General features: G+C 42.0%; 1 protein-coding gene across 1 annotated transcript; it reads right to left on the reverse strand.

The window, feature by feature from the left end:
• Nucleotides 1-6,954: 6,954 nt before the first annotated feature.
• Nucleotides 6,955-25,504, reverse strand: EIF1AX (eukaryotic translation initiation factor 1A X-linked). The gene is made up of 7 exons (XM_073667494.1): nucleotides 25,245-25,504; nucleotides 17,315-17,398; nucleotides 15,881-15,984; nucleotides 14,862-14,912; nucleotides 10,161-10,242; nucleotides 9,990-10,081; nucleotides 6,955-7,090 (listed from the first exon to the last, which is right to left on the reverse strand). Exons 1-7 carry the CDS (start codon nucleotides 25,258-25,260, stop codon nucleotides 7,085-7,087), a joined length of 435 nt encoding a protein of 144 aa, XP_073523595.1. The 5' UTR covers nucleotides 25,261-25,504; the 3' UTR covers nucleotides 6,955-7,084.
• Between the last annotated feature and the right edge of the window lie 2,015 nt (nucleotides 25,505-27,519).

The following is a 27,519-nucleotide window of genomic DNA, read 5'->3' on the forward strand; positions in this document are numbered from 1 at the left end:
ATTCTGGGCATCAGTGCAGATCATTTCCTCGTCTGGATGAACAGAAGCTCTGGAGCAGACCTCCGTTTCCCAGGCTATAGTATGAGTAAACAGCTCTGCAGACTCAACTATCTGTGTTACCCCATACTCGACGGGCAGCTGGAGACTTGGGAGCTGTGCGGAAGCAAGTGCGATTGGGGTGACACCTCTGAGGACTGGAGTATTTGTGATGTTGAAATTGAGGTGGAGGAGAGCCCACTTAAAGGAGCACTTGATATCCACTGAAGCACCTGCTGTTTTTGTGCCTCTTCTGGAATTTGTAGCGATGGGCGTGTCCGTAAGAAAGGGATCGTATCACATTGTCCACGAAAAGAAGTCGACATCTTAGTTTGGCTGGAAGATGGTCTTTCTTCTGCAGATGTTACCACCCCCACCGCGGGGGGGGGGGGCTCGACCCACCAGCGGACAGGCACCAGTATTGGGAGAGGGGGGCTGGCCGTCAGGGTCCACCGCGGCTCTGGCACAAACCCGGCGACACGGAGGTGGCACGGGCAGGAACGAACTGGCCGTGTCGGCTTCTCACTTTTTGGATTTTAGAAGGGCATGACATGCCTATATCTGTGTCTCCCCCTCCTTTTACTCCCCCACCTCTTTTCTTTTCGCATGACTATATGTACTTGTCACATTGCCATGTGTTAGTTATGTCTTCTGAGCAATTTGTCAGCTTTTGGACACCTTTGAAGGTGTTTTCTATGTGTTTTTGTTTGCCTGCCATTGGTTTTAACGGTGTTCGACGAACAGGACCGAACTCGAACACTACAGGGGTGGCTCAACACTAGTCCTGACCTCAATCCCATTGAAAATCTTTGGGGAGAGCTGAAATCTGCTTTGGGAAAAAGAACCCTGCAAACATTCAAGAGCTTGAATAAACTGCAAAGGAAGAGTGGGAGAAAATTCCAGATGAGAAGTGCAAGAAGCTTACAGATGGCTGCAAGAAACGTTTGGAGGCCGTCATCAATACCAAAGGGTGTGCAACCAAGTATTAATTAGGGGTGCCTTTATTGCAGCACATGCTATTTATTCAGTTTCTTCTTTGAAATTGAAACATGGAAGTTTAAAAACAATGTATTACTTTGAACCACTGATTAAAAAATCCTGATATAACTTTGGTACATTCATTTTTGAAGATATTATAGTTTATGAAAAAAATGAAGGTGTGCAGCACTGTAGTTGGCCTGTGGACAGATTCTCCCACCTGAGAAGTGGATCTCTGTAGCTCATCCAGAGTGACCATGGGCATCTTGGCTGCTTTTCTAATTAGTGCTCTCCTTCCTTGGGATGTCAGTTTTGGTGGACAACCATGTCTTGGTAGGTTTGCAGTTGTACCATACCCCTTCAATTTTTAGAAGATGTATTGAACAGAGCTCAGAGATGTTCAGAGCTTGGGCCATTTATTATTTTTTTTAAATAGCCTAACCCTGCTTCACTCTTCTCCACAACTTTATCTCTGACCTGTCTGGTGTGTTTCTTAGTTTTCATGATGCATTTGATCCTTAATCTTCTCAAACATACGTCGGAGGCCTTTATAGAACAGCTGAAATTATACTAATAAATTGCACCAGGTGAACTCCGTTTACAAATTATGTGATTTCTGGAGGTAATCGGTCACTCAGCATTTTATTTAGGACTATCAGACTACAGCGGTCTGAATACAAATACCCATCACAATTTTCAGATTTATATTTTTTTAAATAATTACAGAACCATATATCATTTCCTCTACACTTCACAAATACTTGTTACTTTGTGTTAATTTATAACAAAATCCCAATAAAACACATTGAGTAAGCGGCACCCTGCTGGCACAGCCCGTATCTGCGCACATGCAAGGCAGTGTTTGATGTAGGAGGTGAGAGTGAAACCAGCGCTGATCGGGCACAGGGATCAAGTGACAATGTCATGGGAGCCATGGTAGAGCCAGTGCCAACACTGCTAGAACAGCGTCAGCACCGGAGAGTATAGGAGTTATTTTACTAGCGGCAAACATAGGGATGAAGAATGGTTTGTCGAGTGGAAACCCCTTTAAGTGTCTGTTGCTGTTCTACGTGGTGGAAGTTAGACATTTTATAACTCATTGGAACCTGTAATAAAACAGATGTTGCTCCTTGCTTTAAGCAATGCCTGAACTGCATTAAGGAGCACTAAATAGCAAATAGTAGATTTCCAAACCTCACGACCATCTCTCACCTCACCATTTACAAAGGACACTATACACTGCAGTGCAAAACACACACAGAGCACCTTCTTAAAAGTCTGGAATAAACGGGCCATGAATGATTCTTTCATGTCACTTGTAACCACTGTCAAAAGTCTTCTTGTAAATATAAATCTATAGCTCCAGTGTAACATTTACCATATCCAGAGTCAGGATACGTTTTTTTCATTTCAACACTAAAGCTATTAACTTCTGTATAAGAGCTTGAGGTTTATTTTCATATGAATTTTACATGCAGAATTTAGTACATCCTAGGTGATTACCATTGTAATCTTTACCACATGCAATACGTGCCGGCAGCACATAATACATTGGGCTTCCAATTCAGCACTGAAAGCCAGCAAAATAGCTGCTACTTTCTTGTAAGTGATGCAGCAAATTTACCAAGACTAAAGTATCTTTATCCAATCTAAATATAAAATGGTAATTACAAGGCATCACCTTATAAAACAAAAATCGACACTAGCTATGCGCAGACAAAGAATTGCTGATTATTTAGGTTACAAGATATCACTGCATTCTATCAACATTTGCCAAACATGCTCAGTACCTACAAGCTTTTCCCAATAGAGCTGGGAAGCGCTGCACTGAAGCTGTTTGGAAACTGTGGAGTGCACTATTAGCTCCCAACACAGCCGGCTTCAGTGCAACCAAGTCTTTCCAATGCTGTAGAGGCAAAACTGCCTGATTGCAGCATCAGAATGCACAGATCAGCCAGCGGGCAGCTATGCCAATAGTCCGAACGGTCACACAGGAGCGCACTGCACCCCAACATGCAGGAAGCATGGGAAACGAGCCACTCCTGCAAAAGAGGAGACATCCTCTAAGGCAGGGTTCCCCAACTCCAGTCCTCAAGGCCCACCAACAGGTCATGTCAGGATTTCCTTACTATTACACAGGTGATGGAATTATTACTTGTGCAGGTGATATAATTATCACCTGAGCAATACTAAAGAAATCCTGAAAACATGACCTGTTGGTGGGCCTTGAGGACTGGAGTTGGTGAACCCTGCTCTAAGGCATATACGCACATATTCAATATCCTAGCGATACTGTATTTTTTTTTAAAAGTAATTTCATTTTTTGGAAATCATTGCATTAACAATGACATTCTGCAAGCTTTATGGCAATTTTGATTATCGCAGATTTCTCTGCTGCCACGTGTGGATGTATGCCGGCATCTGAGATCATACCACTTTTCAAATTTAGGTAGTCATTAATTTTTGTACAAATTGATTACATCTTCATTTGCAGCTTTTTTCAGCACAGTTCAAAACAGCTTAGTAAAAAATGGGCATGTTTATTTTTCATAATTTTAGGCTAAATTCAACAGTCCATGAAATACGGTCTGTGTATGGACCCAGCGGCAGGTCTCCCGATCTGATACCAACAGCCTCATACATGCCACTGAGGCTGTCAAGTTCAGGTCAGGAGACCCACAGCCAGTCTGTGCACTGCAGTCTGTACTCGGAGTGTGTTTCACAGATGTATGAATGAGGTCTACTTGGACAACCACTTCACATTCATGTTTGGCCCCATTAAAATAAAACCACTTATACTCACCGCCATTCCAGCGGTGTCGGCACTCACGTTCTAGTGAGGTTATGTCACGTAAGCCCTGTGCCCAATCAGCACTGGCTTCATTGTCAAAGTAGTAGTGGACAACCCCTTTAATTCTAGAGGTGGTTGGGGTGGAGAAAATCATCCTATGATTTCAAGTCATCCTTTGGGAGAAAAGTTCAGCTGTAGAAATACTGATGTTGCCTTCACCCTTAGGCCGGGGTCACACTAGCGTATCACATCGGATACGAGAGCTTTGGATGCGATATGCTAATGACACTCGGCTCCTGCTCTGCTGCGAGCAGGAGCAGAGTGTCAGTGCTCTGTGCTCAGATTGTCTCGCATGCTGCGGAGGAGACCGGGAAATTAATTTCTCCATCTCCTGTGTTGCTGCCGTCGGTGGGAATCACACTGCACTCGGGTGATATCCGAGTGCAGTGCGATGTTTCACACGCACCCATAGACGACTTATATGGCTGCGTGAGATCTGAATTGAACATGTAATAGCAGCATGCTGCGTTTTTTTGTCCGATCGGAGCTGGGGAAAAAAAAAAACATACCATGGAGAACACAAGCATAGGATTAAATTGATGCGAATACAAATCAGGTTTTTAATCGGATTGCATTCGTCCAATTTAATCACAAATGGGAGTAAGCCCTTAGGGGAATCTCACCACACATTCTTATTTTTCGGATCAATTGTTAAAAATTGCACACTTCTACACAAGGTCACAAGTGGAAAAAAATGAAAGCAATCTGCTTATACACCTTAGTTAAAGGACATTTTTACGCAAAGACAAATCTACTCCAAATATACTCATGAATCTTTATTTCATTTTTTGGATGTTTTATTTCCCATTCATAAGTTGCATGGCATCTTTCCATAATATTTTGGGTAAATCAAGCGAGATTTGGAAACAACCTTTTATGTCGCACATATCAATCTGTACACAATTCAGCTCACACACTTTATAACATAATGCAGGGCAAGAGGAGCTTGCACACCAAAGAAGCCAAGCAGAGGAAGAATGAGGTACTAGCCACCGTGGTATCACGCTCCTGCTAGTCTGTAGCATTACTGCACGATGAGCCAAATAAGACCATTTGTGTGTTACAATGCTCAATATAATCACTTTAGTTATGTTACATGGAGGACACTGGGCTGGTTAGTTTATTAGAAGTACATCAGGGAAACTTGTAAAGATCCAATCGTGTCATACTTTTTGCAAAATTTTATTAATTAAGCCTTAAAGGAAACGTGGCACATGAAAAAACGCTATTAACCTGCAAATATAGGGTTAGGCTGTAGGTTCTGAACCTGTCTGGCGCATGCACTTACACTCCCGCTGCCAGGAAGAAATGAAATATTCCTCCCAGTAGCGTTTGGGAATCACGAGGATGGCAACGGCATGGGTTCAGTCACCACTCTGTGTATAGAAGGCTCTAAGGCTGAGCTGCTGTCAGTCAGTGCCACGATTACAGCAGTCATCCTCTATACAGAGCAGTGACTGAACCCTGAACGCTACCAGAAGGAATAAAGTTCATTTCCTCCCGGCAGCGGGAGTGTAAGTGCGGGGGCCAGGCAGGTTCAGATCGCTGCAGCCTAACCCTATATTTGCAGGCTAATAGCGTTTTTTCTTGTCACTGGTTCCCTTTAAAGATATCAATATTGAAATGTGTGAAATGTTTGAAGTGAACAAGTCAGCCGTGTCTTACAACGCAAAAGACAGGTCCACTCATAACAGAAAGTTTAACTATGAAACATTGCAGGGTTTTAGAGAAAACTTAGACCCTGATTCACAAAAGATATCTGGTATAAAACACTTTGATAAGACAAAATTGTTATGCAAAACTTTAGTGACTTGGGAGTTTTCAAGCCAGCTTCGCCTAATGACAAAATGGACAGAGCTGGGACAGAAAGGGGGTGTGACACCACAGCTCATCCAATTCATGACAAGCTGTGGCGTACCTTACGCCAGAAATCCTACTCTAGTCCTTGACTGGAGTAAAATAAGTGGCGGGGCACAAGCCACTTTTCAGACACACCTGATTAAGGTGTGCACTTCAGAAGTGTCTTGACACTAACACACCTCCTCTTCAAGACCAGCATTGTTCACACTGTTCTTGAGGAATATACTTTAAAACACGTACAACAGTCCACTGAGCGAGTGTCTGGTTTCTTACTACCCAAGCTTGGTTTAACAGATCACTCCTTATTTGTGTATAGGGAGAGATCTGTCAATCAAGAATAGTCAAGAAGAAATCAGAGTTGTCCAGCAGACACTCCACTGACTTGTTTTTCAAGCTAATGTTTACTATGAAAAGCTGCAGTGTTTTAGAGTAAAACATGGCTGTCTGTAATGGAGTGAACCTGGCTGTGTTCAATTAATCGGCTGACTGGTTCCCTATTAAGCATAATTGGGCAAACAACTGCAAAGATCTTCATCTCAATACAAACTGACTATTCAGGTAATGAATGCTTTTACTTTTGGTGTGCAAGTCCTCTAATGCATGGTAAAAGCACTTTCTGTATAGTAAAAAATATTTATATAGCTCTTAAAACACAAGAGAAACTTATGGTTAGGCATTTATTTCTGGAAAAAAAAAATACAAAATTTAATTAAAAAAAAAAACAAAAAAAAAGTAAATTGAGAAAAAAAAAAAAAAATCGGAAGGATATTCAGTATAGGCAGTCCTTTATTGGTATTTCACCAATGCACTTATTGTGCAGATGCATTATATATTTAGCACAAAAGTTTAAAACAATTGTAAAGAGCAACACTGAAGCTGATGAGTCAAAGGATGAGTGTGCTCTTCAGAAGGTGCGTACAACTCATAGTAAGAACATGAGAAGCGTCAGTCACCACTTGGATCATTGCTTTTAACACCACCGCCACAATCATAAAAGGCAGGAGTCCAGTGGAGAGGCTGAACATCCCACCTTGTACTAACACTAAAGTATGAATTTAGTTGTTCAATCAAGTAACCATGATAAATTACAAAAAAAAAAAAATCCTTAAAAATGATAAACACACCTCAAAAGGCTGTAAATTACCATCTTTATGGCCAAAGGATATTTCTCTGTTTAGGTGTTTCAGAACATCCAGCTTGGTCAATCTCTGCTGAAAGAATATAAATACTTTAAAACTGAGGATAAATTTTATTGGAGCCAAGGGAGAGTATCATCTCAACGGGAGGACTTCACTCAAATCAAAAAACATCAAAACTAGAACAATCTGCAGCAAGTGGAATGGAAAAGATGTCCCCGGATCAGATCTGCAAAACCAAACAGAAGAGAAAGGTAATTCAGCTATTCCATTGTAGAACACAAACACATCATTATTATAGTGCCATTTATTCCAGGCGCTTTACATGTTTTGCCATGTATACCCCCTTTTTCACAATTACAATATTCTTTAACAAAAAAGACGATGGCGACTGGTACAGGAGGTGAGAGGACCCTGCCCACGAGGGCTCACAATCTCTCTTATTTCTGTTCAAGTAAAGGGCTGAGGTAGAGTGGGAGCGCTGCTCTGGAGGCAATCTGAGAATCTTCAGCAGGAATATAAGCTTTAAATGCTTGATTCAACTCCCCAAGGCTGCAATCATGTGGCAGAGGCTGTTCAGTGGGTGGAACAAAGCACACGGGACCACAGGTGGAACCCACTGATCTAGTGGATAGGCGATAACTGGAATACTGCCTTTAACGGGGCACCTGACAGTTAATACATGCTTCTCGTGGTTTGGGCTGAATGCATCAGGCACTAGCTGTATGATATCCGCCTGGTAGGTTTGCCTCTGAAAACCTGTGGTGTTTCAGAGAAAAATCTACTTTATAAGCCAAAAAAACCTTGGGTACTGAGCCGCATGGGAGAATAGTTGGGACTTACCATCCGCTTTCCTCAAGTGAAAGGTCTCTCCATATATATTTGGACAGAGACAACATTTTTCTAATCTTGGTTCTAGACATTACCACAATGAATTTTAAACAAAACAATTCAGATGCAGTTGAAGTTCAGACTTTCATTTGAGGGTATCCACATTAAAATTGGATGAAGGGTTTAGGAGTTTCAGCTCCTTAACATGTGTCACCCTGTTTTTAAAGGGACCAAAAGTAATTGGACAGATTAAATAATTGTAAATAAAATGTTCATTTCTAGTACTTGGTTGAAAACCCTTTGTTGGCAATGACTGCCTGAAGTCTTGAACTCATGGACATCACCAGACGCTGTGTTTCCTCCTTTTTGATGCTCTGCAAGGCCTTCACTGTGGTGATTTTCAGTTGCTGTTTGTTTGTGGGCCTTTCTGTCTGAAGTTTAGTCTTTAACAAGTGAAATGCATGCTCAATTGGGTTGAGATCAGGTGACTGACTTGGCCATTCAAGAATATTCCACTTCTTTGCTTTAATAAACTCCTGGGTTGCTTTGGCCTTATGTTTTGGGTCATTGTCCATCTGTAGTATGAAACGACGACCAATCAGTTTGGCTGCATTTGGCTGGATCTGAGCACACAGTATGGCTCTGAATACATCAGAATTCATTCGGCTGCTTCTGTCCTGTGTCACATCATCAATAAACACTAGTGACCCAGTGCCACTGGCAGCCATGCATGCCCAAGCCATCACACTGCCTCCACCGTGTTTTACAGATGATGTGGTATGCTTTGGATCATGAGTTGTACCACGCCTTCGCCATACTTTTCTCTTTCCATCATTCTGGTAGAGGTTGATCTTGGTTTCATCTGTCCAAAGAATGTTCTTCCAGAACTGTGCTGGCTTTTTTTAGAAAAGTCCAGTCTTTTTATTCTTGATGCTTATGAGTGGCTTGCACAGTGCAGTGAACCCTCTGTATTTACTTTCATGCAGTCTTCTCTTTATGGTAGATTTGGATATTGATACGCCTACCTCCTGGAGAGTGTTGTTCACTTGGCTGGCTGTTGTGAAGGGGTTTCTCTTCACCATGGAGATTATTCTGCGATCATCCACCATTGTTGTCTTCCGTGGGCACCCAGGTCTTTTTGCATTGATGAGTTCACCAGTGCTTTCTTTCTTTCTCAGGATTTACCAAACTGTAGATTTTGCCACTCCTAATATTATAGCAATTTCTCGGATGGGTTTTTTCTGTTTTTGCAGCTTAAGGATGGCTTGTTTCACCTGCATGGAGATCTCCTTTGACCGCATGTTTACTTCACAGCAAAACCTTCCAAATGCAAGCACCACACCTCAAATCAACTCCAGGCCTTTTATCTGCTTAATTGAGAATGACATAACGAAGGGATTGCCCACACCTGTCCATGAAATAGCCTTGGAGTCAATTGTCCAATTACTTTTGGTCCCTTTAAAAACAGGGTGGCACATGTTAAGGAGCTGAAACTCCTAAACCCTTCATCCAATTTTAATGTGTATACCCTCAAATGAAAGCTGAAAGTCTGAACTTCAACTGCATCTGAATTGTTTTGTTTAAAATTCATTGTGGTAATGTCTAGAATCAAAATTAGAAAAATGTTGTCTCTGTCCAAATATATATGGACCTAACTGTATGTATGCACACAGGGAGAGTGGGGGAGAAGCCACCGGGGACCCACCAAGCTGACTACTCTTCCTTTTGTCTCGATCACCAGCAGTATTTCAAGTATGTTTTTCTCTGATACGTCGCCGTGTTTCACAGTCAAACATACCAATCGGAAACCGTACAGCCAGTGCCTGATACATGCAGCTGTGGTTTGGGTAGCATCTACCAGCTGTCGGGTTCCCTTTGAGACAACTTATGAGTCACACCTAGTAACATGGATGCAAAGAATACTCTATCCAACACTATTTTTTTTGTCTGGGCAATGCTTGCATGTAGGCCATTTACTTTGGTAGCAGAAAGTCCTCTCTTTAAACAGGCAAAGAATAAAAGCCTTTGGAAATTCTGCAACTCTTATCAAACCTATAATATTTAGAAAACCCTTTGGCCTCTCTCCCCTTTTGTATGGCCCAATGTTGTGTGCCAGACATAAGAAATTCATTAGAGCTAAACCAACAAGGGAAAGGCAATTCTACTCTGCAAAAAGCTTTGTGAGATCAGTCACAGCAGTGATAACAATTTAGTCATTTTCTACTTAACCCGGGTCAGCAGTTATTCACAGCACTTGACATTCCAGGACATCCATTAGAATAACTTCAGATACTCACATCATCAATATCTTCATCATCATCTCCAATGTCATCAAATTGGATTTCATCATCATCACCAGGGCCAAATGTGTCGGTTTCATTAATTTTAGCTAAAAAGAAAAAACATCTTAGAATTGCATTCCAGCAACTAAGCACCATGAATGAGACACGTGTTGCCTCCCTCATTACCATGCTCTGGAAGTTCACCGTACGCCTTCAGACTTCTGGCTTCATCTGCATTATACTTCAGGATAACATCTGCTTTGTTGTCCTGGAGAAAGAAAGCAGCTTTTACATTTTTATAGCTGTTAATAATAAAATTCTAAGATGTAATACAATTTAAACAAGTTATTTTCAATTTCTTAAACAGTTCATGACCGGACAATTTATTTATTTTTTGCACTTTTCTCTCCTCTTCAACCAAGAGCCGTCACTTTATAATTTTTCAGTCCATATAGCTGTATGAGGGAGTGTTTTTTTTGTGGGACGAGTTGTTCTTTGCATGAAATCATACATTACATAATCATAATTTTTTTTGCTTGTGACGTCATTTTCCAAGACCTGTAAGGTTTTCAATATTTGGTTGATGGAGCTGTGAGAACTTGTTTTTTTGCGCTATGAGCTGATGTTCTTATAGATACCATTTTAGGTTAGATATGACATGTTGATCACTTATTCATTTTTTGGTGGTGTTGCGGCAGACAAAAAAAACCTGCATAAAACTCAGGGCACACAGTTCAGGCTAGTGTCTCTGCCAAGCCACCTGCCCAAACTGTCAGTCAGTCATCAGGAGAGCAGCACCCCCCCCAACAAGCAGGAAAGCAGGAGTGTGGTGCTCCTGAAGACACATCATGAGCAAGTATGTTCTATTAACCCTTTCGCCGATTATGCTCGGGCCGAGAACCGAGTATTTACAGTTGCTCGGTGATAAGGTTGAATCGCTCCCGTGTGCATGATTTGCAACTGTTTGACAGTTTTATTACATGGAAGGAATGTCTATTTCTTACACACTCCTCACATGTAATAAAGCTGTCAAACAGTTACAAATCATGCACACGGGAGCGATTCAACCATATCACCGAGCAGCTGTAACTACTCGGAGCTCGGCCCGAGCATACTCGGACAGAACATACTCTCTTAACACTAATCATGAGGCAACCTCTTGAAGGTGAATGACATTCACGACCACAAGGTTGAGTCCTGAACAATCTATATCAAAATTTTAATTTATTCACTATCCATAGTACGGATCCTTGAAATGCCCAATATTATAGCATGGCATGTGCATATAAATTATGAATATATTTATCAAAATTAAGTAGAAACTTTGTGATTGCTGGAATTCCCCACGGATATCAACGACAAGGCACTGCAGAATCTTGCCTCAAAGAATACTGTACTTCACCATTTCTAGCAGTCCCACAATGAATGGAGCAGAGGAGACCTTCGCTCCTTTCAGATGGGTCTACTGAACCCTTTTTTCTTAGGTCGGACCAACCAGTGATTAGCAAGTTATTCCCAAACCTATGGAGATAGGATAACTTACAAACTTGGTACAAAGTCTTTTTGGCCATGTTCACATTATGTTTTACAGGGCGTGTAAAAGTTTGGGCACCCCTGGTCAAAATTACTTTTGTCAACAGTTAAAGCAAGCCTACAGTTAAAGATGACAAGTTTCCTTTGTATTTTAAGCAAAAAAAAAATAAAAGATATATATTCATTCATTCATCTTTTACATTTTAAAAATTACAAGAAGGAAAATGGGCCAATGCAAAGGTTTGGGCACTCTGCATGGTTAGTACCTAGTAGCACCCCCTTTTGAAAGTATCACAGCTTGTAAACGCTTTTTGTAGCCAGACAAGAGCCTTCCAATTCTTGTTTTAGGAATTTTCATCCGTTCTTCCCTGGAAAATTCTTCCAGTTCTGTGAGATTCCTTGCATGCACTGCTATTTTGAGGTCTAGCCACAGATTTTCAATGATGTTCAGATCAGGGGACTGTGAGGGTCATTGTAAAACCTCCAGCTTGCGCCTTTTGAGGTAGTCTATTGTGGATTTTGACGTGTGTTTAGGATCATTATCCATTACCTTTAATCATTTGGCCAAAGAGTTCTAATTTAAAGGGAACTGATCACAATTTCAAGCATCTAAATTGTGCCCAGTGCGTTGTTAGTGATGCAATGTGCATTACTAACGCGTTATAATCCTTGAAAATGGCGCTGCAGTGATTTATAAAAAGCACTTTATATAATTATATAGTACCTGCACGTTTAGTCATAGGGGTGTGACTCATTTTCTGCTCAGACCAAGAAAAGCGTCCGACAGCACCAGCTTAAAAGGGACGCTCGTTCAAAGACCAAGGTACCCACTTGGAACATAACAGCAATAAGGAACAAAAGAACAGCGCCCAGTCCAGGGTGATGAATACAAGTCTTGTATTTATTCCGCCATCAAAATCGTACAACGTTTCGGCCATATATTAGTCTTTATATAGTAGCTGCTCATTTAGTCATAGGGGTGTGATTCATTTTCTGCTCATTCACAGGCGTCGCCGCCAACTCAATTTGATTGACTTCCCTGCTTGCGCCGACATCACTAGAATCCAGCGTTTGATCAGTGTGGCACTTGGAGCGTGTAGCCAACCACACTTGAGCAGTGTAGAGCAAGGAGTTGCATGCCACGGCGCATGCGCGGCTTCCCGCTCTGCACTGCACAAGCGCGAGATTCTAGTGATGTCAGCACAACCATAGAAGTCAATCAAATTAAGTGGGCGGTGACACGTGCGACTGAACAGAAAATTAATCACACCCCTATGACTGAGCAGGTACTATACAAGTATATAAAGTGCTTTTATACATCATTGCAGTGCCGTTTGTAATGAAAATAGCGGGTTAGCAATGCATATTGCAGCACTAATACACTGGGGAATTCTTGAAATGACGTGACAGGTTCGGTTTAACCTCATTGGTCCACAGGAATTGTTTCCAAAACGCATCAGGCTTTTTTAGATGTACTTTTGCATACTTCTGACTCTGAATTTTATGGTGAGGACACAGAGGTTTTCTTCTGATGACTCTTCCATAGAGGCCATATTTGTCCAGGTGTCTCTGAACAGTAGAACAATGTACCACAACTCCAGAGTCTGCTGAATCTTTCTGAAGGTCTTTTGTAGTCAAGCGGGGGTTCTGATTTGCCTCTCTATCAATCCTACGAGCAGCTGTCACTGAAATTGTGCTTGGTCTTCCAGACCTTATCTTGACCCCCACTGTTCCTGTCATTTCTTAATTACATTTTGAACAGAGGAAAGGGCAACTTGAAAATTATCTTACAGCCTTCTCCTGCTTTGTGGTGTGGGCTGCCACCATTTTCAGAGTGCTAGGCAGCTGCTTAGTAGAACCCATGGCTCCGTTTTTTGGCACAATGTTAGAGGCGGCTGGGTTTTTATAAAGCTGGGAAATCTGCATCACTTGACCTTTCCTATCGATGATGGTGGGCAAGCCAGAACACAAACAGGCTAATTAAGGTCTGAAACCTTGGTCAAAGTTATCTGAGCGCACAAATCTCCAAGGGTGCCCAAACTTCTACATCTGCCCATTATTCTTTTTGGAATTTTTAAAATGTAAAAGATGAAAATGTATATATTTTTTTGCTTATAATACAAAGGAAATTTATCATCTTTAACTTTAGACCTTTTAGAGATCATTTCATCTTCAAATTGCTTAACAGTTGACAACAGTAATTTTGAGCAGGGGTGCCCAAACTTTACATGCCACTGTACACGTGTTTAATGTATACAGCTGATCATAAACATTAAAAAGATGCTTTAGAGGAATACAGTGGCATCTCAGTCAGCATAGAAATCGATTGCAAAATAAATAAAAGTACACTATGTTTAACCAGTTCCATACTGGGCCATTTGTCTCATTCCTGATCAAGCACATTTTCTGGGTTTTTCGTACATGCGCCATCAACAGCTCTACAAACTTATTGCTCCAAAAAATTCAAATAATTAATGCCTCCTTTGTTTTGCGATATATGGGGCTTCATTTAATTACTTTTTTTTATATTTTGTGCAGATAACAAAAAAGTAAAAGGGGGTGGGGGTAATTTTTTTTTTTAATTTTTAAATTACAGGAAGTACACGTCTTTTTAACCACAAAAAATATTTGGACTGGTGGCGTCTCTTTTCTTAGAGATTTGTTTTATTTCACACACTGTGCATTTTAACGTAATACATGCTTTATATTGCCAACTTCTGCTGTAACTGGGGCAGCATAACAGAGCTATTATCCGTTAGGACCCAGCAGATCCCGCTCTGCCTCCCTACATCCAGCACTCGGCCCGGAGGAGGAAGTACTTACAGCACTTTTTATCCTGTATAACACCGCTTGTTGATCGCAATGTATACAGCGATCGGGAAGGCAGAAATGGTAATAATCCATCTGACTGCCAGCTCCACGCTGCAGCAGCTTACACTGCACTGATGTTTTAGAAATGGTTAACATACATTTTTTTTTATATTGGATACCTATGTACAGAATAGTACAGTATTTGCACTATGCCAAATGGTTAAAGAATAACAGAATTTCTATTACTGTGACCCTTCAATTGTCTGCAGATTGGTGGGTGTCCAGGTCTTGAGCCCCCACTTATTGCTCAAAGGACCCCAGTAGGAACAGGCCATGTCCTGCCTGAGTAATGATTCAATAGAAACTTTAAGCTTTTTGTGGAGAATATTGTATTTTTTTTTTAATAAAGCACATAGAACTTTGCAGCACTGCTGGTAAGTCGGTTTATGCATTTATTCTTATGAGATAAGCAGTACTAGGAGGGCCACATTTTGTCTTTTCTAAAACAGAGGGAGTAAAAAAAATGTACAAAAAAATACATACTTGATAGTCTCGTAAGCCAACCAATATAATGTCTGACGTGTTTATCCACACCTAATGAAGGTAAAAAAAAGAAGTTTGTATCAAAACTAGTAAACTGACATCTGCTTCTGTAATCCCCAAATTAAAATAAATAGCCTCTCATATAATAATTGGACAGGCTGGGTTCACCAGAGAGGCTCCATTTAGATGTAGCGTGTGCACTCCCTTTATGCTGTTCATATGCCGTAATGGATATAAAAATATTGCACTTATCAATGCACTCCTATAGAAAGTGTTTGCTGACAACTACAGTAGAAAAATTGATGCCGAGTCTTAAAGGGGTTGTCCACTACTAGGACAACCCCTTCTTGATCTAAATGTTTGGCCCTGATGAAATAAAGCTTCTACTCACCTCCCATGCCTGCGCTGTTCCAGCAATGTCCTCACTCACGGTCATGCGGCTCCCAAGCGGCTGCTGTGACATGTGAACCCGGCGTCCAATCAGCGCTGGCATCACTGTCTCCATCTTCAGACAAATCGAACATGAAGAGGAAGTCCGGGCTGCAGCTGATCTCTCACTGCCTCTTCATGTTCAATTTGTCCAAAGGCGGGCACAGTGACGCCAGGGTTGATTAGGTGCCAGGCTCTCGTGTCACAACAGCTGCATGGGAGCCCCGGGACCGCGAGTGCCGACACTGCTGGAACAGCGCCAGCACAGGAGGAGAGTATAAGCATTTTTTTATTTTATCGGGGCCAAGAATGCGGTATGAGAAGGAGTTGTCCAAGTAGTGGACAACTTCTCAAAACCTCACAGATACTCAGCTATTATCACTCCATATGACCTCCAACTTGTACCCAAAGATTTCTACAAAGCCCAGCTGGATCGGATTTCATACTGAGACATGCGATGGCTTTGCGGCATGTGTACGGAGCATCAGAAGCATCATTGCTGGGGGAAAGTTTCACAACAGCTGGACAGTTTACAAGTCACATGAGGCTTATGGTAGATAACACTTTCCATTTTGTAAGGTAACTCTTACCTTTTTTCGCAGTTTTCCTCTAATGTGACATAACCTCTTAACACCATCAAAGCACATCGCTTCCAGTCTGCCGTTGCCCAACATCTTTATGACTTGTGCATACTCTGTTAGAAAATAAATATGTAATATATGCTTCACTAGCAATAAAAAGTTGCTAGAAAATAAATCAAGACTCCAAATTATATAGCTCACATTTATCCAGTAAAGCAGTGATCAAGATATCTGAGGTACAAGGAGGGAGGCTGGAGCCTAGAGAGGTAAACTGTGGTCATAGTTCCCAGGCCTAATCACACTGCTTAGATAACCCAGTCTAACCTGTCCTACTTATAATATCAGTCTGATGAAATTGAGAAACTATGTACATAAAACTTGACAAGTTTCCAAGACAGAGAAGGAGTAGAAAATACTGAAGCTAGATCACATATAGAAAGCTACATTGAGGGCATGTTCCTCCATAGAGTAAACATAGCACATCTTCTGCAGCAGTTTTGCTTGGATAAAAAAAGGCTGTGTATTCTGTACCAGTGTTGTGAATGAGATTTAACCAAACCTCATTCCTAAAAGGTGTGGGAAGGGTAGCAAAAACTGACCAGCCTCGCTGATACAAATTCTGCAGTATGTCAACTCCTAAGGCGGCTATCAGTGTGTCCTTCAGCCTTTGCAAAGCATAAGGCAAATGGTGTGTAAAATCTGCACCTTTTTCCATGGCATATATCCTAGTGGATTTCAAATACACACGCCAACATGGGGATGAGCACTTAGATTAAGCTCACGTGTGGCAGGACTTTCAGTGATTGAAAAATCAATTTCATATGTCGTACAACATTTCATAGGGGCATAGGAATGGATTTCTGCTCCACTCAAATGAGCAGAACAGTCAAAAAAAAATGTCTGCAAGAAATCTGAAGTGTTAATATACCATTAGGGTAATGACATGCCGAAACTCAATTAAAAAACACGCTCAAAGTTTATATCCTTTTAACATATTGTCGTCTTCATATTACATAACACTTTGTACTTACAATTGCTCATTTTGCCTTTCTACCCAGATAATTATTTTTCTCTACTCCATGTGGAAACAGGAAGTCTCTTGTCCCTGCATAAATCATCCTCTTCAACTCCTGACCCAGCTGCTCCCTTTCTCCTCCTACTAGGGACGTTTGCAGTGATGACGCAGGGAAAATTGACCTCCTGCTTCTACATAGAGCTTAGAAGTATTCAGCTAGTCAGTTTTTAATCACGTGATGTCAGACCTAATGGAAAAGAGAAGAATTAGCTGGGTAGAAAGGCAAAATGAGCAATTGTAAGTACACAGTGCTATATAACGAGATGATCGCAATATATTAGGAGGACAAAAATCTTCATGGGAGGAGGAGGAGTGCTTCTTTTAAAAAGGTAAATAGAGACCAATGAGATCTTTGGAGAATCTCTTACCTTGCCCATCCTCTTTAAATACCAGCTCTCGCTTTTCAGACTCATTTTCATTCTTACCACGTCTTCTATTTTTACCTCCCTTACCTGAAGTGGAAAAAAAAATAAAGGAAATTAAGCAATGACAAGATATCACATACAGGTAGGTGTGTATGTAGCCAGGTAGAAATTCATGAACTTATACACAAAATGGTAAAGCATGGCCAAAATTGTCATTGAGAACAAGAAAATGATAATTCAGGCTATTAGTACTAAGTGGAACCTTCAGTCTCAGGAATAAGCTGGGAAGATTTCCTGATGCATGCCTCCAATGCAAGGCTTGGACATCAACTGTAATTAAACACATCACACGGCATACATTTTATTAGTAATGCTGCTCTTTCCCCTAAAATTGAAAATCAAAGGAACACCAATGTATACAGACCTGACAAGTCAAAATCAAAATCAACCTCTCACGGGTGAAGAAGACCCTTAGGGTAGATTAAAACGACACTACAGGTCTAGGACGAACAGACCGTACAGAGCTATGAAAAAGGGGGGAAAAAAAAAAGAAGCTGTCTGAATGGGCAGGATACCTTGATATATGTGATCCGATGTCTTGTTCAACATTTTTCTTAATAGGTAAAGGAGCTGTTAAGAGCTATGGGCCGGACACTGATCTCCCTGAGAATCTGCCTCCGGATCTCATTTTAAATGAAAGGCGGAATTACCAGTGTGAGAGATGTAACTTATGAGAGCAGACTGTCAGTCATTACATGTCTCACACCTGTAACTCCTCTTTTTATTTAAAATGACCTCAGGAGACAGATTCTCATGGAGATTTAGGTCCCACCCATAGATTTTAACAGCTCATTTACTTATTGAGAAAAACGTGAATTACTCTGGAATCAGACATCGAATTGCAGATATCAAGGTATCATTTTATTTGTCTTTCCATGACATAGACAGCTTAGGAGATTTGAACCTACTAACACGATTTTTAATTCCGCTTGTAGGCAAGTCACAAGCTCCTGTGTCCCCTTTTTGCCTATATAGCTCTATGCTATGGTCAAACTTACATTAATGCTCTACTGGATTAAACGACGGACCCCATCTGCCTCTCACTGACTTATTTGGGTCTGTCTGTTCTAATGTTTTGGATATATTGATGGGAAAAATAGTGATGTGAACGATGTCTATGTTTGTGAAATCTGCTGAGTTTTGAATGGCGCTGGTTGCCACAAGGGTCTTTGGGGGCTTCAACTATAATCACATCTCATTTTATACTGAGGATTCCCTCTGTTGTATTTCATAGGAATGGAGAAAAAAATGGGGCTTTCCATCAGAATCCTTGAGTGGTGCTATTCTTGCCTTAAAGGAACACGTCATTAGATTCATGCTGCCCGAACTATGGCGACTGCATCCAGGTATTTCTTACTCTAAAATACTGCAGATTGGCAGAAAGAACAAGAGAAGAGCTGGACAAGATACTCTGTATTTGCTGGCTAGTCATAATATGTTTACTCTGACACGCTGCCGCGTAAAACTTGACTAACGACAGGTTCCCTTTAAAGCTCCAATGTTGCCTATATGGCAGGGTAATTGGGTTGTAAGACAGTACAAAAGGAGAACCTGAAGTTTCAGCATTCATTCCCAATCCCGTTATCAATGTAACACCACAAAGTTACAGTCCCTTCTAGGAATGCATCAGTTATACCCATGTCAAGTGTGTGGTTAACGTATCACAAGTGACCAAACTGTGTTTTACTAAGAACCATAATCAAAAACACCAACTCAACATGGACCATATGAGACCATTCTGACCTGGCATGTTACCCAATATTCCCCCACTATAGTCATATTTCCATTAGTCTTTACTTAAAGGGTTATTCACAAAAACAATGGATAAGTAATAACTTTCTGATTATTCAGATCTCCAGCACCCACGTGATTAGGGCTCTGCCTGTCTTAGATGTAGCAGAGGTGCGGATGCTCTTCCACTAAACTGAATGTAGCAGACGTCAAGAATGAACACCTCTGCACCATTGGGGATCAGCCAGTTATCCCCCATCCTATGAATATCCTTAAATGATGACTTTAGGAATAATTATTTAAACATGATCAGGACAAAGTCAGCAGCAGTAGAAATTTGCTGAATATTCCTTGATGTGATAATATTTCCCCATCTAGATCAAAACATGAGGAAATTAAAAAAAAAAATCAAAACAGGTGAAAAATTGTGTTCTCATGAAAAAAAAAAAAGCTAAACAATGGAGGAACAAACTATCACCTAGTAGAAATGATAAAAAGAAGCCGTGACAGTAAGGACACAGATCTTTTGTGGCCTCCATTCTGAATTTAATCTGGAAAATGCTCAGCCACATATATGAAAAGCTTAACATACAACAATCTTATCTAACTGGCCTGTGGCCATGTCCTCAGCTGTGCTCCTGCCCTCCCGCCCCTGTGAAAACACAGTTAAGAGGAAAAACCATGGGCTCAGGTGGGAAAACACTGCATAAGGCTGTGTGCCCACGATGCGTTTAAATGTTTCCGCAGCGGCAATTCCACCGCAGAAACGCTTAATAGAAGGGCAGCCATGTTCCCCAATGATAATCCGCATGTGCTTAGCACATGCTGCGGAAATTTCCACTGCGCATTATCATTGCGGAAAAATCCGCAGCACTACTATTAATTTTGTGGAATCGAGGCGTTTTAGCCGCCATTGACTTGCATTGGACCGCAAAACATCCGCATGACTACACGTGCACATGCGGATATTATGTGGTTCAATGCGCGGATGGTACCCGGGTCTGGAGAAGAGGAGACTCTCCCCCAGACCCGGGTACCATAGAACCTGAAGGTTAAAGAATTAAAATAAACATATACTCACCTTCCGATGGCCCCCGGTCTCCTGTACGGTGCATCCAGTGTCTTTCGCAGCTTGTGGTGTAAAAGGACCTTCCTTAATGTCATTTAGTCATGTGACAGGTCACACGACCACTGACGTCGGCGGTCGCGTGACCTGTCACATGACTAAATGACGTCATGGAAGGTCCCTTTACACCACAAGCTGCAAAAGACACTGGATGCACCGTTCAGGAGACCGGGGGCCATCGGAAGGTGAGTGTAATGTTTTTTTTTTTTTTAATTTCACCATTTTTATTTTTACTATTGATGCTGCATTTGCAGCATCGTAACTTGGTCACACTATATAAATCCATGCCGGTTGCATGGATTTATATAGTGTTACCAAGTTGTCAAGAACTTTTCCAAGTGATGCTAAAATACTGCCAGGAAAACAAATGATGCAGAAGTTTCTAATACACGCCTCAGTGTGATTACATCTCTGTAAGTCTAATGCACAGACTCGGCATCGGGTTTCCTGACCCCATCCTGTCCTGGTGCTGCTGTCCCATAGAACGGACCTCAGTGTCATGATCCTAGCAAAACCTTGGCACTCAATGGCATAGAGTAAATTAAGTTTAATTAAATAGCAGTCCACAGCAAGTAAACGTTTTGGTCGATAGGACCTTCATCAGTGTACAAAATGCTAGGAGTAGTATCAGGAAAAAGGAGGGAACGCAGTATCCCCGGAAGAGAACAGCCTCCCACCATTCCCCTACTTCCAGGCTCACAGCCCCTGGCATAGTTTATGTAAGCGGTGGATACCGATTTTTGGCCGCAACTTCCATATATGCTGATCCCCAGGTGGGCCCACAATGGTCACAGAAATAACTTGAATCTGACAAAAGTAATATATTATAAATCTATGAAAATGAACAAATGAAAGTCAGACATTGCTTTTCAACCCTGCTTCCACAGAATTTAAAAAAAAATTAAACTCATGAAATAGGCCTGGACAGAAATGATGGTACCCCTGAAAATAATGTGACAAAAAGGGACATGTTAAATCAAGTTGTGTCCACTAATTAGCATCATAGGTGTCTATAATCTTGTAATCAGTCAGTGGGCTTGTATATAGGGCTACAGATACTCACTGTGCTGTTTGGTGACAAGGCGTGTACCACACTCAACATGGACCAGAGGAAGCAAAGGAAAGAGTTGTCTCAGGAGATTAGAAAGAAAATTATAGACAAGCATGTTAAAGGTAAAGGTTATAAGACCATCTCCAAGCAGCTTGATGTTCCTGTGACTACAGTTGCACATATTGTTCAGAAATTTAAGATCCAGGAAGGTTGGCTACAGTTGCATGGACGTGGTCGCAGGAGGAAAATTGATGACAAATTAAAGAGACAGATAATATGAATGGTAACAAAAGAGCCCAGAATAACTTCTAAAGAGATTAAAGGTGAACTTCAAGCTTAAGGAACATCAGTGTCAGTTCGCACCATCAGTCGTTGTTTGAACTAAAGTGGACTGACTTCATGGGAGACGACCAAGGAGAACACTATTGTTGGGAAAAAAAAAAACAAAAAAAAAAAAAAAACACACCATAAAAAATCCAGACTGGAATTTGCCAAACTATATGTTGACAAGCCGCAAAGATTCTGGGAGAATGTCTTATGGACAGATGAGACAAAAATGGAAGTTTTTGGCAAGGCACATCAGCTCTATGTTCACAGATGGAAAAATGAAGCATATCAAGAAAAGAACACTGTCCCTACTGTGAAACATGGAGGAGGCTCTGTTATGTTCTGGGGCTGCTTTGCTGCATCTGGCACAGGGTGTCTTGAATCTGTGCAGGGTACAATGAAATCTCAAGACTATCAAGGGATTCTAGAGAGAAATGTGCTGCCCAGTGTCAGAAAGCTTGGTCTCAGTCGCAGGTCATGGGTCTTGCAACAGGATAATGACCCAAAACACACAGCTAAAAACACCCAAGAATGGCTAAGAGGAAAACATTGGACTATTCTGAAGTGGTCTTCTATGAGCCCTGACCTAAATCCTATTGAGCATCTTTGGAAAGAGCCGAAACATGCCGTCTGGAAAAGGCAACCTTCAAAACACGAGACAAAGAGCAGTTTGCTCATGAGGAGTGGGCCAAAATACCTGTCGAGAGGTGTAGAAGTCTCATTGACAGTTACAGGAATCGTTTGATAGCAGTGATTGCCTCAAAAGGTTGTTCAACAAAATATTAAGTTAAGCGTACCATAATTTCTGTCCAGGCCGATTTCATGAGTAATTTTTTTTTTAAATTCTGTGGAAGCAGAGCTGAAAAGCAATGTCTGACTTTCATTTGTTCATTTTCAAAGATTTTTAATTTATTACTTTTGTCAGATTCAAATTATTTCTGTGACCATTGTGGGTTTTTCTTTCATTAAACGAGGGGTACCAACAATTTTGACCACGTGTGTATATTCTCTTACTGTCATGAGACCTGGCTAGGGGATAGAGAAATAGTGAAGGGGATCAGAAATGCTATCGAAGAGGTGAATTTCCTAAGGGGGCTGAACTGAGGCAGAGAAGCTAAACCCCTTCAGTCAAAAAACTACAGAACTTCCAATGTTGAAATAATGGAGCAGAAAACGGTCAAATGCAGCTGAACTTTTAATCAAGGTAGAAAAAGTAAAAACGTTGGTTTCAAAAATTTCAAGAACTTTATTACCTGGAAAGCCCATTATTCCCCAACCTTTCTTGGTTAGGGTGTCACAAACAGTGCGGTCGCAGTGCTACTTCGGTTCTCACTTCTTTGGCAGTTACAGATACAGCTTAGCACAGACCGCTCATCTGCTTCCTCAGTCCCAACCACCTCTGGTCTCCTCATACGGCCAGATGCTGCCATGAGTGACTGGGATGAGATTACCCCCTTAACAACTGCATCGGAAATACCATTTTAACCCTTCGGAGAGAATCATTTTTCATCTTCGCCTTCCAGAGCCAAATTGTTTATTCTTCTGTTCATTTTCTGGTGTTCATCTCTTGAGGGATGAGTTGCCGTTTTGAGAGAAACATCCAGATCATTATATATTTTACAGGAAAACAGGAAGTTAATGCCATCTGGGGTGCGATGGGGAAAACAACTGAACGTTATTTTTTGAGTTTTGTTGTTATACTTTACGGTAAAGATGAACCGGTAACTTGATTTTACGGCTCAGTATACTGATACTAGAATACTAACGGTGATATTGAAATTTATACAGTTTATCATTTAACTGCTTGAAATAAACTTGCAAAAAAATAATTAGTTTTAATAATATAGAAAAGAATAGGAGCAGAAGTGAAGTGCAGATCCCGGCAACTATCACTACACAGAGACCAGAGCGACGGTGTTTCATTTATATTCATATAATACAGCTAAAACCTGCTGATTGGTAAGAGTCTGACACACTGCACCCGATGTCGTCCATGAATACGCTATGGACGGGCACAGGGGGCTCGGCAGTCATCTCTATAAATGAGAACTTACCATAACTATAAGGATATGTATGTCCACTATGCGTGCATCTGAGGCTGCGGATCACCCACGGAAACTGACATGCGGCGCGTCTTTCAGGACTGGAACATGTTAATATCTCTTGCGGAGTCGCTAGTCTCCGCAAAAGAAATTTGACCACTAGAATGTATTGAATGTGGTAAATCCGCATGGTCCAGTGAACACATGCAGAATTACCTGCATTCATTAGAACCCAGCATTTTTGACGCAACAAAAATGAGCTGCGACCAAAGAGCTGCTAAATCCAGATCATGGGCACATAGCCTAAGAGGCTCCTGCAGACCTGAGCTCTCTATGTATTTCATAGATGAAGAATCATGGAGCACTTATATACCCAAGGACTAGCCTGGCTACTCAGCTCTCCTATCCAATCCACCACCACTCTGGTAGGTCCTCATCAGTTCTGTAACCACTACATCTCATCTACCATCCACGTGACTCCGGCAACCAATCACTGGCCTCAATGGTGATGCTGGCATGACGAGACTTAAAGAATCACTCTCTAAGATTTTTTTTTTTTACTAAATCTGTGTATATAGTTTGTTTATTTTCTCACCTACCTCCGCCTTCTCCAGGATTCTTCCTCTCCTCAGTGACGTCACTGCTCTTCAGACGCTCCTGATCATTATGCGTGAGCTGGAAGTCTCTTTTACAAGGCAAGTCTAATGAGCTTTGGCCTGACGCTCCATAGGCTTATACTGTAAAAGGCACTTTTGGGTCACGCAGATCCCAGAATTACCTGGACAGTGTGCAGAGCGATGACATCACTGAGAAGAGAGAACAGTGCTGGATACTGGAGAAGACAGCAGTAGGTGAGTATATTGACACACTATATGCACTTATTTGTTAAAAAAAAAACACCTTCATCAGAGTGATTCTTTAAGGGGAACATCTGGTAAAAACAAATTATCACCAATCTACAGGATAAGTGATAACTTGCTGGACAGTGGGAGTGTGAGCGCTGGGACCGGCACTGATCATCAGAACGGGGAATTCTATCCTTGTTACAATATGGATTGGCAGGTCTGACACGCCCTCAACCTTTATGGGGCTGCCGTAAAAAGCTGCATAATAGATAGCCCCATAGGGAACGAGCGGAGCAGCGGGTGATCATGCGAGTTACCGCACTATGCAGACTGCCCCAGCAGTGGGACCCCCACAAATCAACAAGGTCACTTGTTTTCATCAGAGAACCCCTTTAATCTCTACAGACAGCAGGAATCCACTGACACCTGCGAGTTACCTGTTTTATCACATTACTGCCCTTAACCTATTTGTCTTTATAGTCTTGGAAAGCACTAAGTATATCCCGTGCGGGCTACTGCTCCCTGTTATCAGCTGTTAGACTGGAGCCCCACACTGGGTCAGCACCACTCCCTGAGCTGGCACATGTCCGCTTCCGTAGGCGCCGGCAGAGCACAGGCCGCTGTGGCTCCAGTGCAGACACACGGCATGTCCCAGCACCGTGCTCCTGCCCTGCAGCTCCCGGGTCACCGTCAGCGCCCACATCTGCCCCTTACTGACCACGAGTCGCTCCGAGCCTTCCCTGGGCCTCACCTTTATTTTTAGGCATAGTGTGTGATACCGGCTGGCTCCGTCCGTGTACAGGAAGAGTTCAGGGCTTACAACGAGCGCAGGGACAGCAGCCGAGGACTCCGCTTTCCGGTGCTCGGGCAATAACGACACCACGTCCGGCTACCGACGGATTGTTGTCTTACTCGGTCTCCCGCGTGCGTAAGGAACCGGCGTGCACAGGCGTAAAAGAGAACGTCCTCACGCCGGAAGCAGCTATGAGGAACAAGCTGACGTCAGAGGTGTCACACCGCTCCAAGCCAATGAGATGAGCGCTGTTTTTTTTCACAATAACTTTATTTGTAAGAATAAGAATAGTTTTATTCAAATCTATTGAAATGGAAGGAACCTTGGAGATTTGGTCTCTGAGGAGGTGGATGATAGAAAACAGATATACTGTACAAAGAGGATATGTCCTCTGTCCTATGTGTCATCCTTCACATGTGTCCTCTGTCACGTGTCTTCTCTCATATGTGTCTGCTGTCCTATGTGTCCTCTGTCCTATGTGTCTTCCCTTATATGTGTCCTATGTGTCTTCTGTCACATGTGTCCTCTGTCACAAGTGTCCTCTGTCATATGTGTCTTCTCTCATATGTGTCATCCTTCATATGTGTCTTCTATCATATGTGTCCTCTGTCCTATGTGTCCTCTGTCCTATGTGTCCTCTGTCCTATGTGTCTTCTCTCATATGTGTCCTCTGTCCTATGTCGTCTCATATTTGTCCTCTGTCACGTGTCCTCTGTCATATGTGCCTTCCCTTATATGTGTCCTCTGCCCTATGTGTCTTCTGTCACAAGTGTCCTCTGTCACATGTGTCCTCTGTCATATGTGCCTTCTCTCATATGTGTCATCCTTCATATGTGTCCTCTTTCATATGTATCCTCTGTCCTATGTATCCTCTGTCATGTGTTTTCTCATATGTGTCCTCTGTCATATATGTCTTCTCTCGTGTCCTCTGTCTTATGTGTCTTCTCTCATATGTGTCATCCTTTATATGTGTCCTCTGTCATATGTGTCTTTTGTTATATGTGTTGTGGTAAAGTGACTTGCTTGGCCCTCACAGAGGCAGACCAGACACAGGAAACACGTCTCGGGTTAACTACCTGCAGGTTTATTGATTTATGGCATAAACCTCAGCAGGGTTCCACAAAATAAACATGTCCTCTCTGGGATAACGAAAAAAAAAAAGATACATACTCCTGTGCATCCTGTAGGGACAGATCATAGTAAGCCTTTTGGCGTTCACTCGTTAAATAAGGGGCCACCACCTCCGCCCACTGCTCCAGTGGCAGCTTTTCTCCGCTCTGCTACCCTTTCGAACACAACATCAAAAATGTCTCAACAGCATCACCTGGGGTCATATTTTGCATAGCTCACCTTACCGCCTTCCAGACGTACAGTGAGGAAAAGAAGTTTTTAGTCAGCCACCAATTGTGCAAGTTCTCCCACTTAAAAAGATGAGAGAGGCCTGTAATTGACATCGTACGTAGATCTCAACTATGAGAGACAAAATGAGAAAACAAATCCTGAAAATCACATTGTCTGATTTGGAAAGACATTTTTTTTCAAATTTTGGTGGAAAATAAGTATTTGGTCAATTACAAACAAGCAAGATTTCTGTCTCACACAGACCTGTAACTTCTTAAAGAGGCTCCTCTGTCCTCCACTCATTACCTGTAGTGCTGGAACCTGTTTGAACTTGTTATCAGTATAAAAGACACCTGTCCGCAACCTCAAACAGTCACACTCCAAACTCCACTATGGTGAAGACCAAAGAGCTGTTGAAGGACACCAGAAACAAAATTGTAGCCCTGCACCAGGCTGGGAAGACTGAATCTGCAATAGCCAAGCAGCTTGGTGTGAAGAAATCAACTGTGGGAGCAATAATTAGAGAATGGAAGACATACAAGAGCACTGATAATTTCCCTCGATCTGGGGCTCCACACAAGATCGACCCCGTGGGGTCAAAATGATCTCAAGAACGGTGAGCAAAAATCCCAGAACCACACGGGGGGACCTAGTGAATAACCTGCAGAGAGCTGGGACCAACGTTACACAGGCTACCATCAGTAACACATTACGCCGCCAGGGACTCTGATCCTGCAGTGCCAGACATGTCCCCCTGCTTATGCCATTACATGTCCGGGCCCGTCTGAAGTTTGCTAGAGAGCCTTTGGATGATCCAGAAGAGTATTGGGAGAATGTCATATGGCCAGATGAAACCAAAGTAGAACTGATTGGTAGAAACACAACTCGTCGT

Source organism: Phyllobates terribilis, unplaced genomic scaffold, assembly GCF_046119375.1.
Source record: "Phyllobates terribilis strain yellow unplaced genomic scaffold, ASM4611937v1 Scaffold_2__4_contigs__length_985480577, whole genome shotgun sequence".
Classification (NCBI taxonomy): Eukaryota; Metazoa; Chordata; class Amphibia; order Anura; family Dendrobatidae; genus Phyllobates; species Phyllobates terribilis.